Source organism: Dasypus novemcinctus, chromosome 1 (assembly GCF_030445035.2).
Source record: "Dasypus novemcinctus isolate mDasNov1 chromosome 1, mDasNov1.1.hap2, whole genome shotgun sequence".
Classification (NCBI taxonomy): Eukaryota; Metazoa; Chordata; class Mammalia; order Cingulata; family Dasypodidae; genus Dasypus; species Dasypus novemcinctus.
In genome coordinates, this window is record NC_080673.1 from 51,504,594 (window position 1) to 51,518,012 (window position 13,419).

The 13,419-nt window shown below is 38.4% G+C and overlaps 1 protein-coding gene across 16 annotated transcripts in view; it reads left to right on the forward strand.

The window, feature by feature from the left end:
- INPP4B (inositol polyphosphate-4-phosphatase type II B) overlaps window positions 1-13,419 on the forward strand; it is a 902,865-nt gene that overhangs the window by 602,578 nt on the left and 286,868 nt on the right. For all 16 annotated transcript variants that reach the window (XM_058287497.2, XM_058287349.1, XM_058287627.2 and 13 more), the window contains exon 8: window positions 3,626-3,676. In XM_058287497.2, coding sequence (XP_058143480.1) covers window positions 3,626-3,676 — 51 coding nt within the window. The remainder of the gene's footprint in view (window positions 1-3,625; window positions 3,677-13,419) is intronic.

The window sequence follows — 13,419 nt, forward strand, 5'->3', positions numbered from 1 at the left end:
GCCGCTAATTCTCAGGAGGCATGACATTGCTAGTGACCTGGAATATTCTGAATGCTGCAGTGACAACCCCTGCTGCATCCCTTGTTTCTTCAAGAGGGCGCTTCTAAATCCGTTTAGGGTTTATTTTTCCAGTGACATAGCCCTCCCTCCCTCCTTTCTTCTACCTCACTGTCTCTCCCTCCCTTCCTTTTTCTGTCTTTCCCTTCCTCCCCTACCTCCCCCTTTCTTCCCTGTCTCTATTCCTCTCCATCATCCTCCCTCTTTCCCTCTCTTGTCAGGTACTTGTCTTCTATTTTTAGGGTACACCAGGTACCCTAAAACAACAGACACATACTGTTTCCGTTCTGGAGACCAGAAGTCTGAACGCATGGTGCTGGCCGGGGCACGCTCCCAGACCCGCTCTGGGGCTCCTGGAGTTGGCCAGCCATCGTCGGTGTCCCTTGGCTTGAAGCTGCCGCGCTTCACTCTTTGCTGTCACTTGGCCTTTTCCTTGTGTCTGTCTGTCTGAAAATCTCTCTTCCTACAAGGACATCAATCATATTGGCTTAGGACCCACCCCGATCCAGTTTGGCCTCCTATTGACTAATCCCATCTTCAAAGACCCTATTTCCAAGGAAGGTCGTGTTCATGGGACCAGGGATTAGGATTTAAGCATCTCTTTTGGGGGGACACAGTTTACTCCCCTAACAGTGCTATTCTGTGTGCTGGAAAGCATGTAATCCTAACAGCAACCCTGGGGTTTATTATCAGCTCCATGTTAAAGATAAGAGCTAAATAACTCTCCCAAGGCCACTCAGGGCAGAGTTGGGATGATTCAAGGGGGTATGAGCATGTCACCCCACCACCTGAACTCCTTTCCTGATTTTCTATCACTTGGAAATCATATAAAGCCCAGATTACTTAGCATAATACATAGCCCTCTTCAGGAACGGTCCCACCTTATCTCCCTAGACTTATTTAACTCTAACCACTTCCCAGCAGGACTCCATGTGACAGCAAGTCATCAGAAAACTCACTCTTTCCTGAAAGCAGTTGGGCTTTTACAGCTCCATGGCATGTGTTTCTCATATCCTTCCTTGCCTTAAACTCCTATCTATGCTTCAAAATCCAGGCCACCTTTTCTATGAAGCCTCTTCTGTCACTTGGAGGCCAAATTAGTTACTCCTCACCCTGAATGCCCATAGGAACAGGGCTGTGCTTCCCTCACAGCACTTATTACCTGCTACTAGCTTGTTTGAACATCTTTCCTACCCACTAGACACTGACGCCCCAAAGAGAAAGAATAGGGCCTTATTCTTGGCAAGTGCAGTGCTTAAAACCTAGTTTGTATTTCTTGTAGTAAGGGCTACATCTTACACAAGAAAACATAATTGATGTGTAACCACATACCATAATACCAGTAAGTATTGACCTTAAATATAAGTTTCAGAACTGTACACATATCCTGATGTAAACAAATGTTCCATATGAAATGCTGACATAAATTTTCAAATAGGCTTACAAAAATTTTGACTTTTAGTTCCTCTAATTTTAGAGCTCTACTAGTGATTTAAAACATGCCTAGAGGGTTTAGATAAATGTAACATGCATGTGCTTTTCAGAAATGCTTATCTTTATGTAAAGTGAAGTTTATTCTTTGTCCACCCCACTCCCAGCCCCTGTCTCTCTTTCTCTTTGTCTCTCTTTCTCTCACACTCACACATTGAATATGGCAAACTAGTTTGTGAGCATCTTTTGACTTTTTGCATAGTATACAACTTTAGGATAAAGAATCTTTTTTTTTTTTCCTCTGTAGTTCATTCTCTTCAGGATTAAGCATTCTACTACAAAATTAATATAAATTTAGGGATTAAATGGACCATGTTGCAAGGATTGTCAGTATTACTCTAAAATCACACAATTAAAAAAACAGAAAGAATATCTGAATCAAGTAGTTTATGCAATTATAAGTATATTGACCTTCATCAATTTCTAACTTTCACTTTATTTCTATATTCAAGTCTATTTTTTTGGATAACATTACTATTCACCACTAAAATACTTTCTTAAAATAATGTACATACACATATACATATGTGTATATGTGTTGCATGTATAAAGAAATATATTTATTCACTATATATGCATGTAAATATGTACACAATCACATATAAACACAGTCCATTACAGCCCACTGTTAATATATAGTCGTCTCCTCCTTTGATGTCAGCTGATGACTCTCAGGTATTATTAAATGGTACATCTGAACATTCTGGGGCCAAAAAATATTAAAGCACTACCAAACTGTAAATGTTCTTAAGCAGTGAGTGCTCTGTCAAGCTATTCTCTGTTGAGTGTGTTCTGTAAATTGTGTTGTTTACTCTGTTGGGGTATCTCCTGTCATTTATTTTGTGCTCTGGTGAACAATTTTGAGTCATAAGGACTGACAAATTGGGCAAGTGATAGCATTGGATCTGCCATAAAGAAACAAAGAGTATTGAGCTGGAAGCTAAAATGCACATCTTTCCATGGCTTGAGGCTCTTATGAAGGAAATGCAAACCGTGTTAAAGATCAGCAGGCCATTAGAAGCTGGTTCAAACATTTTGACATTAGGAATATTACAAGCATCCCTTCAACCTGGAATAATTGACCTGGTATGGTCAATTATGCCAGGACTTAAGATCTGAAGAGAAACATGATTGCTAGTCCAAAGGGATCTTGTCAAAACGACTCTTTAAACTGATTCATTCCGTGTTTCTAGATTGCTGTTCTCCCCTGCAATCCCCTACCCCCCTGCAATCCCCTACCCCCTAATTAAACAGGATGTGCTTGTATATTGCTCTGTATTCATTTTACTTGTTTCTCTCTTCCCTACAAATTAAGATATACTAGATTTAGATTTTATTACTGTTTCTGCTTTTACTAGCTTTTTCTGAAATGAGAAAGAGACTCATCATTGCTTTTCATTTGTAACATTTTTCTTAAATAGAGAAACATAGACTCAGTATCTGTATCAGAATGAGACTATCTGGAGGCAAGGAGTAGTGCCAATAGTTTGACAAGTTTCCACGGAGATTCTAGGGTATAGCCAGAATTGAGAATCACTGGTCAGCAGAAGATATGTCTCCTTATTATCTAAGGAGTTAATATATCACTTGAAACGCTTTTTCGAACTTATGAAAAGATTCCCCAGATGACTGATTGTTTTCTACTATTACCCCTTCCCTAGTTGAGAATTGCTTTTCGAGATGGTACTGAAATTTGACCCCAGAATCCTCAAGTGAGAGGGTTATCCTATAAAGCGTGTAGATTTTGATGCTTATTCAAGAATAAATATTTGGTGGACACACATAGAATTACTTTCTTCATGCCATCTCTATCCTTTTCCTTGAATGTCGAATGCTTTTTGAGGAAATGGGGTGAAGATCCATGCAGGTCTGTCTCCTTAGAAAAATCAGGAAGTTTAGGAAGCCAAGGACAGCTTCCTTGGGCTCAGCAGGGGTTTTACCCAGGTAGCTTCATTAATCATTAACCTTGGAATCTGACTAGATGTCAAATGAAGGAAATGGAACCCCAGCCCCTGCGTGTTGCTTCTGCACTTGCTTCTACTCCTAAGTCATGTAGAAATTGGGTTTCTCTCCATAGGTCCGAACCAGTGTCCTACCTGACCATAAAGATCCACCGCCAGAGGTTGGGGTAAGTGTTTCTTTTGTTTCCAAAAATTCACAAATGAGTTCCGTGTTAATCTTTTGGACTTTCTCTGGCCTCCTGCCTGGTAGCTGATGAATGAAATTGACTTAAATTAACAGGGTGTGACTATTTGAGGAGTTGTCACATATCTGCTGAATTGCACAGAGTTCATTCCTTGTCTTCAGAAAATTATCCTCAAAATGAATTTAGGTTTAGTCCAGCTGGCTAGAAATGGGCCTAGAAATTGCCCTGCAGGTAGCTGGAATGGGATTGGGAGCCAATATTTCTAGAATAAGAGGAGGCTGGGGAAATTGCATATGTGAGCATCATCACTTCAGAAAGGGGACAGAGAAGAGGGCACAACTATGATGTTTTCTCCTTTCTGGTGCTTACACACCATGTGTGACACAAGGCAAAAGCAAGGCTACCTCCAAGGTTCAATCCAGCGTTGGAAAATCCTTCTGAAGTTTTTCTGCTGTATCTGAACCAGCACATCTCTGATCTACAGAAGCTGACAGAGCAGGAGGGTCATAGATGCTTTCTGCTTAGACAGGAGGCATGGCAGCCCTGGAAAAGAAAGCACAGCAGGCTAAGTCCCTGGTGGCTGTACATTCAGAGGAGGACAAGTCCAGAAGTAAACTGGGTCCAAGAGGTCCTGAGGCTGAGCCAACTGAAAGGCTCATTTGAAATTCTCCAAAATCCTGCAGGCAATTGACAACTTAACTGCTACATTTGCCAGAGGAGGAAAAGGAAGAGGACACTTTTTGTGCTCTCATGCTTGACAGGAGCTTCTAGTTTCTACCCGGTTGGACCTGGTAGACAGGTTAGATAACTCCCTTTTACTCAAGTGAATCTTCCAGCTTTGTTATCTCTCTACCTTTTCAATATCTTCTTGTGCTGCTCTAGCCTGCTTCTCAAACTCTGTACTCCAGGCCTTTGTTTGATTCCTCAAACAGGAGTACACATTTTTCCCAGCCTCAGTCCTTCCCAACCACAGCCACAGAACCCTCCTTCTGCCACCCTCAGGGTGCATCTCTCCTGTCTCTTGTCTATCACCAGCACTCTATACTAGATCTATTTGCAAGCTCTCATCACACCCTTTACATTTCCTTCATAAAACATAGCCCTTTTCACCAATTTTTTAAACTATTAATGATGGTTACTTAATACACTGTTTTATCTAGGAGTCCTATTTATTTATTTGTATTCATGATACATGAGCTGGTTTAATTTTTTTTCCCCACTGACATCCTCCCCCATCTTTGCAACTGCTCTTGTATTGAATTCCCCTTGCTTAATTTTTTTTAATGTATCTTGACCTAATTGTATAAAATTTCCCCTATATTTTGTCTTCTTCAAGTTCTTGGGAATATATCTTATTCATTTTAAACCTTTAGTCTCTTCTCTTATTGCAAATTATTTCTTCCATCCTCTCCTACCATCTCTAGCTACAGGCTAGACTGGCCTGTGCCTCTAGCAACTTGCTGTGGATGTGAGGCGGGGCATATGCTGATGCTCTCACAAGTCCTAGCCTTTTCTCTTCTAGTTGCTTGGCTGCTGAGGCAGAGAGAAAGGAGAGTGGAGACAAAGTTCCTTCTGTCCTTTCCCTTGATTATGGTGTAATTTCCTCTGCTGCTGATTTTGATGATTCTCAGGCTAATTCCGTGTATCAGAATTCTGCATGTGGCAGGTGTTGAAATCCTGGCTTTTCTGTGGGGCACAAATAATGGGTATTTCTGGGGGCCTTTTTGAGTCTCTCTACTCCATTTTCCCTGCATAGGATATCTGGCTTTGGCTCTGTCTTCCCCCCTGCCTACCACCACCCTACATCTTTTTTGCTGATGAGATCCACTTTTTCCAGTAAATACCCAGCTCAACTGCTTTCTGTTGTATCTTACTGGCATGCAACACAGAAGAAATGTAGGCTGCCCAACTGGTTTTTCCATTCTTAGCTCAACCACCAGTCTGTTGATCCTTTTTACAAGCCCCAGCAGCATTAGGTATCAGAGAGCCAATGGTTTTTAAAGGACAGACAATCACCAGTCCCCAACAGAGTGGGGGTAAAGATATCTAGCTAGTGTTTGGGGCTGGTGTGGCTAGCTACTCAAGAGTGACTCCAAGCAACCGGTCCCCATCTGTCTCCCTGTTCCTTCTTTCTTAAAGTATTGTCCAATCTGGCCATTGTACCTTCAGTATCATGTTCCAGGTCAGAAGAGTGAAAAGCAAATGAATGATCTTGTTCTTTTAATTCTGGAAAGCAATAACTTTCCCAGAAATATCAATTGGTAGACTGCCACTTACAAATCACCAAGAAGAGCTGAGTCCTTAGCTAGGAGGCAATCTGAGTACAATCCTCAGTTTTTAAAAAATCAAGGATCTATTAGTAATGAAAGATGGGGAAAATGAATTTTAGGTAGGCAATTCTATATGTTAAATTTCATCCCAAGGTCACTGCTTATTTTCTTCATTCTAATATACCTACTATTGTGCCTGGAAATTAGAACCACCAGACAGAGATCCAGAAACGACTGTGAAAAGATGCTTAAAGTCTAGTACATATATGATACATCAGAAGTAAATAAAATGACAATTATTATTATAGAATTAAATCTTAAGCATGGTAAGAATGAGTCGAACTAAGAGCAAATCAGCCTGCCTTGCTTTTTGATACCCTCAGTACAAATTATTTGGCATAGAAAAGAATTCACACACACTGAGAACCTACAAAGTGTCACTGGTTTTATATGTAATCAATCCTTCAACTGGTTGATTGATTGAGGCTCAGTCAGTCCTCATAGTGTTTCTCTGAACACTGAAAAAGGGATCTGAGATTTTAAGCCCTTGTCCAAGGACATCAACAATATGTCCATTACATGTCCTTTGACAACTTTCAACATGTACATCTACAACTCAGCCATTACAACATGCTGAGGACTCTATACCAGTAAGCACTCCAATTTTTTAAAAAAAGAGTTAAAATTTTATATTGTAAATTTAAAAAATATGTCCCATACATTTCTTTGCATTTTAAAGCAGCATCTATTGAATTCATACAAACTTCTCTTTATGATTTGATCAAGCAGATGACAACCTGTATTATAATACCTTTTGAGGTATATTCAGAACAAAGATGTAATTTTTATAATTCATGGCTTTACTCTAAGAACTTAAAAAAATCAGTTTAATTGAGATATATTCACATATCATACAATCCGTTCAAAGTGTATAATCAATGCCTTTTAATATAATCACAGTGTTGTACATTCACCACCACAAAAAAATTTGAGAATAATTTCATTACTCCTAAAAGAAAAACTCCACATCACTTTACAGTCACCTCTCAATCCCTCTATCCCTCCCCCACCCTACACAACCACCAATCCAATTCCATCTCTATAAATTGATTTATATTTACATTTTATATAAATGGAATCATATAATATGTTGTACTTTGTGTTTGGTTTCTTTCACTTAGTGTTTTGTTTTGTTTTTTGCCTGATAATAATATCTTGTAACATTAACATACATAACATTTGTTCAGTTTCAAAGAAAAAGAGTCATATATGCGATATTACCCATATTTCACATGAAGTTTTACTATGCTATATAGTCCCATGTTACACTTTTTAGCTTTCCTTTTATTAATATACATGACCTTATATTTTCTATTTCAACCAATGTCATATCCATACATTAGCTCTGCTAGTTATTAATACAAACATTATGTTGTGCTTTCACCTTTTCTATTCATTTCCAAAGATTAACACACAAGCTTTTTACCAGTTCTGCACAAGTTAACCCTCACATTCCATTCTCTAACCTCATTCTAATTTTATTATGACCCATATTCTAGTTATTAACTTCATGAGTTTACACAATATATTTAGCTCATTATAGCACAATATAATGTATTTGTCCTTTTGTGTCTGGTTTACTTCATTCAACATAACGTCCTCCAGATTCATTCATGTTGTTATATGCTTCATGACATCATTTATTCTTACAGCTGCATAATATTCTATTGTGTGTATATACCACAGTTTTTTATCCATCCATTCAGAAACACCAGGGTTGTTTCCATCTTTTGACAATTGTGAATGATAACACTGTGAACATTGGTGTGCAGATCTCTATTCATGTCACTTCTCTCAGTTATTTTGGGTAAAAACCTAGGAGTGATAATTCTGGATCACATGGCAAATCTATATTCAAATTCCTTAGGAAATGCCCAACAGTTTTCCACAGTGGTTACACCATTCTGCATTCCCACCAACAGTGAATAAGTGTTCCTACCTCTCTATATCCTCTCCAACACTTGTAGTTTTCTATCTTTTTAATAGTGGCCATTCTAATAAATGTGAAATGATCTCATTGTAGCTTTGATTTGCATTTCTCTAATCACTAGTTATATTGAACATTTTTCCATGTATTTTTTTTGCCATTTTTATTTCTTCTTTGGACAAATGCCATTTTATCTTTTTATTGTTGTATTATTGCATCTCTTTATATATCATGGCTAGTAAACTCTTATTTGGAATATTGCCAAATATTTTCTCCAATTGAGTCAGCTGTCTTTTCACCCTTTTGATTAAGTCTTTGAGCTGCAAAGGTGTTTAATTTTGAGGAGGTCACATTTACCTATTTTTTCTTTACTTGCTTGTGCTTTGGGTATAACATTTAAGAAACTACCACCTATCACAAGATCTTGAAATATCACAAGACATTTTCTTCTAATAGCATTTTGGTCCTGGTTTTTGTATTTAGCCTCTGATCCATTTCGAATTGATTCTTGTAAAGGGAATGAGATAGGGGTCCTTTTTCATTCTTTTGGTTATAGATATCCAGCTCTCCCAGTAGCATTTGCTGAAGAGACTGTTTGGTGCCAGTAATGTGGGCTTGGTGGGTTTTAAAAATAACAAGTTTGCCATAGATATGAAGGTTTATTTTTGGACTCTCAAATCTATTCCATTGATCAATGTGTCTATTTCTATGTCAATACTATGTTTTGACCACTATAGCTTTGTACTATGTTTCAAGTCAGGCAGAGAAAGTCTTCCCACATCAATCTTTTTTTAAAGAATACTTTTGGCTATTAGGGTGCCCATTCCCTTCCAAATAAATTTGGTAATTGCCTTTTCTACTTCTGTAAAGTAGGCTCTTGGAATTTTGTTTTGTATTGCATTGACTCTGTAAATCATTTTGGGTAGGACTGACATTTTCATGATATTTAGTCTTCTAATCCATGATCATGGAATATCTTTCCATTTATTTAGGTCTTCTTTGATTTCTTTTATTATTGTTTTATGGTTTTCTGAATGTAGATCCTGTACTTCTTTGGTTAAATGAATTCCTAGGTATTTGAGTCTTTATGTTGCTACTGTAAATGGAATTTTCTTCCTGATTTCCTCCTCAGATTGTTCAATACAGAGTATACAGACACATTACTAATTTTTGCATGTTTATCCTATATCCTGCCACTTTGCTGAACTCATTTATTAGCTCAAGTAACTTTGTTGTAAACATTCTGAATTTTCTAAATGTAGAACTGTGTCATCTGTGAATAGTGAGAGTTTTGCTTCTTTTATTTATATTTGGATGTCTTTTTTTTTTTTTTTTTTCTTGTTGCTCTAGATAGAACTTCTAGCACAATATTGACAGGGTGATAGTGGGCATCCTTTTCTTGTCCTGATCTTAGAGAGAAAGCTTTCAACCTTTCCCCACTGAGTACAATGTTGGCTGTGTGTTTTTCATATATGACCTTTATCATATTTGAGGAATTTTCCTTCTATTCCTATCTTATGAAGTGTTTTTATCAAGAAAGTATGCTGGATTTTGTTGAAGGCCTTTTCTACATCAATCTAGATGATCATGTGTTTTTTTTCCTTCAATTTTGTTAATGTGGTGTATTATGTTAATTGACTTTCTTATGTTGAACCACCTTTGCACACCAGAAATAAATCCCACTTGGTCATGGTGAACAATTCTTTTGATACACTGTTGGATTTTATTTGCAAGTATTTTATTTAAATGTTCATTAGAGAGATTGGTCTGCAATTTTCTTTCCTTGTAATATCTTTATTTCGCTTTGGTATCAGGGTGATGTTGGTGCCATAAAGTGTTTTGGGTAATTTTCCCTCATCTTAGCTTTTTTTGAAGAATTTAAACAGGGTTATTGTTAATTCTTCTTGAAATGCTTGGTAAAACTCACCTGTGAAGCCATCTGGTCCTGGGCTTTTCTTTGTTGGGAGATTATTGATGACTGATACAATCTTTTAAAATGTAATTTGTTTGTTAAGTTCTTGTATTTCTTATAGAGTCAATGTAGGTTGTTTGTACATTTCTTGGAATCTTTCCTTTTCATCTAGGTTGTTTAGTTTGTTGGCATACAGTTTCACATAATATCTTCTTATGATCCTTTTTATTTCTGTGGGGTAAGTCATAACTTCCCCTCTTTCTTTTCCTTCCTCCCTCCCTCCCTCTCTCCCTTCCTTCCTTCCTCCCTCCATCCTTCCTCTTTCCTTCCTCCTTTCTTCCTTCCTCCATCCTTCCCTCCTTCCTTCCCTCCCTCCCTCCTTCCCTCCCTCCTTCCCTTCCTTCCTCCCTCCCTCCCTCTCTTCCTTTCTTCCTTCCTCCCTTCCTTTCTTGCTTTTCTTTCTTTCCTTCTTTCATTCCTAGGTGGTCCTGGGGACTGGACCCAGGACCTTGAAACATGGCAAGCAGATGCTCGACCACTGAGCTACATCTACTCCCCAATAAGAGTTATTTGTTTCTTTGTTAGTTTTGAGAAGGTCCTGGGGATCAAACGTGGGACCTTGTACATGGGAGGCAGACACTCAGCCATTTGAGCTACATCCCCTCACCCCCTTCCACATCTTATTTTGTTTATTTGCATCTTCTCTCTTTTTTCTTTCTTCTCCCTTTCCCTTATCTTCTTTTTCTGGAACTCCCTTGACACACATGTTATTGTACGTCATGTTATCATTCAACTGCCTGAGCCCCGGTTCATTTTTTCCCCATTCTTTTCTTTCTCTGTTCTCCTCTCTTTTCAATTTCAGCTGTTCTGTCTTCTGTATCACTTACTCTTTCTTATGTTATTAGAAGTCTGTTATTGCATGTTTCTAATGTGTTTTTGGTCTCATGTATTGTGTCTTTCATTCCATGCTCTCTGTTATTTTTGTATTCATGTTTTCAAATTCTTCTTTGTGCTAACTCACTGTCTTCTTGATATCCTTTATCTCTTTAGCCATATTGTCTTTCAACCCATTCATTTAAATTTGAAATTTGTATGAATATCATTGATTAGTAGTCTCAAATCCTGTGTCTCATCTGGGGTTTTGATATATTCCTTTGCTTGGGCCATTTCTTCTATTTTCTTAGTATTACTTGTACTTTTTTTATTGGTATCTAGAGATCTGATTATTATTTACTCTGATGCTCAATTTCTCTCTCTTTTGTGGGAATTTAGTGACAGGAGGCTGTGTGTTACTACCATTCTTTGATTTTTGGCTCAACCTGTTCTATTTCTTTAGGATTGTCCCTGCTAGTTGTTCAAATCTGAGTCCTGGACCTAGTAATGGGTTGCAGACCCACTTCCAAGGTCCTTGTGGAGGGAGACTGTAAAGGCTGGAAAAAGCATCTTTTATTTACTTTTAATTTTCTCACATGCACATCTTTGTTTGACCAGCAGATGGTGCTCTTTGACAGACCTTTCAGTTCAAAGCCTGGTCAGAATGTGTTTGTTGCAACATAAATGGAATCAATCTGACAGAGCATCCTGCCTGGAGACTAAAAGCCTTGCAATGCAAACTTTCTCAGAGACAGTTCTGCAAGCTATCCTGGCAGCTGCCTCACTTTTCCTATGTAGCTAATAATTCCACTCCCCTCTGCATCTTCAATAACCTGTACTGGTCAGTAGGGAGGGTGATTGAGAGGGTTAGATCTTTTTAGTCCCATGCTGGCTCCCAGTGTAGACAGTGGTTGGCGCCCCTCCCAGCCTAAAGGGTTCCTGGGACTCAACAGATCAAATTTCTTGGCCAAAAGCTTAATCTGCCTTAGGCTGTATCCCTCTCTCTCATCTTTCCTGGGGGGTGGATCCCTGTAGTCCCTTTGTCTATAGCAGCCAGCCTGAGGCCACAGATTTCAAAATTGTCTGCTTGTAGGGAAGAGACACCAGCAGCTGCAGTTGTATCTGCATCTCACAGTGTTTCCGTTGAGATTCTTTTCCTGCGCCCCACTGTCCTCTGGGTGGTGGCCAGCCTTCCCCTGGTGTCCTAAACCCTAGAACATTTTTTCCCCAGGCTGTTTCTGCCTGTCCTCTTGCTATTTTTCTGGGAGAGGAGAAAGTCTCTCATCTTTCTAATCCACCATCTTCCCAGAAATCTCTTAAGTATATTTAAAAGGGTTTTTTTGTTTTTTACTATTTATTAACTTCTAATAGGTTTCCTCTTGATTCATTTTACTTTCTTATGTCTTTTTTTTTTTTTTTGGCATTAATAATTCATTTATCCTTTTCCCCTTCTTATGGGGTAGGAAACCATATAACCATATTTGTTGGGGCTGACCATGAAGAAAAAGTACCTGGCTTCTCAGAAAGGGCCTGTCCTGTAACTTATGTATATGATATGTTGTATATCATCCTTATGATATTAACTCTGTTTCTTCAAAGACCTTCTAAAAGTCATATCATATTTCCTATATACAATTTTATGAAACTAAGTCAAAATATTATGGATGTATTCTTTTAACCTCTAACTCTGCACTGCCCAATGGAAATGTAAGATGAGCCACAAATGCAAGCCACATGCAGAAAGATTTTCTAGTTGCCATGTTTTTTAAAAAAAGGAAGTGAAACAAAAAAGGTGAAATTGATTTTTTTAAAGGTTTATTTATTTCTCTCCCCTCCCCCCTGAAATTGATTTTAATAATATATTTTATCTAACTCAATCAATGCAAAATAATATTTTAAAATGTGATCATTAGAAAGATTATTTATGATATCTCCTAAATCCTGTGTGTATTTTATGTGAAGAGAATATATCAATTTGGAATAGCCACATTTTCAGTGTTCAAGAGTCACATGTAGCTAGTGGCTACCCATTGGACAAAGTAACTCTAAAGAGTAGTTGATGGGGGAAGGCTGGTTTTAAGAGCTGGATAGAAGTAGGAAAAATTTGGGTATCTCCATGCAAATTGTAGAGCATATAGGAAAACTAGACTTTAGTTTAAAGCGTTATGAGATTGACATAGGTAATGGTGGTTTGGCCAGTTTGTGGCAAGGTGTATGGGGCTGTACATCCTCAGGCTCTGAGGTACCTCCTGTGAAGTCCTATTTGACTAGGGAGCCACCAAGGATCTGCTGCCCAGAGGCACTGAGCCCTGCTAAGCAGACTGGATATCTGTCCCAGCAGGATAAACTGTTTATTTAACACTCCTCATACAGAGAGGCCAGGGATTGAGACAGATGTCCTACTTTTTTTCACCCTGCTTGATATTACTCTCCAGCAAGGTGAGTGATTGAAATCATGCATCAAGCAACTTAATGATCATCTGCTTTGTGGGTCCTTACACCAGAATGATAATTGTGAGTGTTGTACTACCATGTGCAGGCAAGAAAGGTCAGAACTGCATGTTGTGCAGGCAGAGAACCTGTCACAAAGAAAGGGAATTGCCACCTGTCCTGCAAACGAGGCACAGTGTGATGGGGATGAAAGAATGTTGGACTGAAAAGCAAGAAACCTGTGTTCTAACTT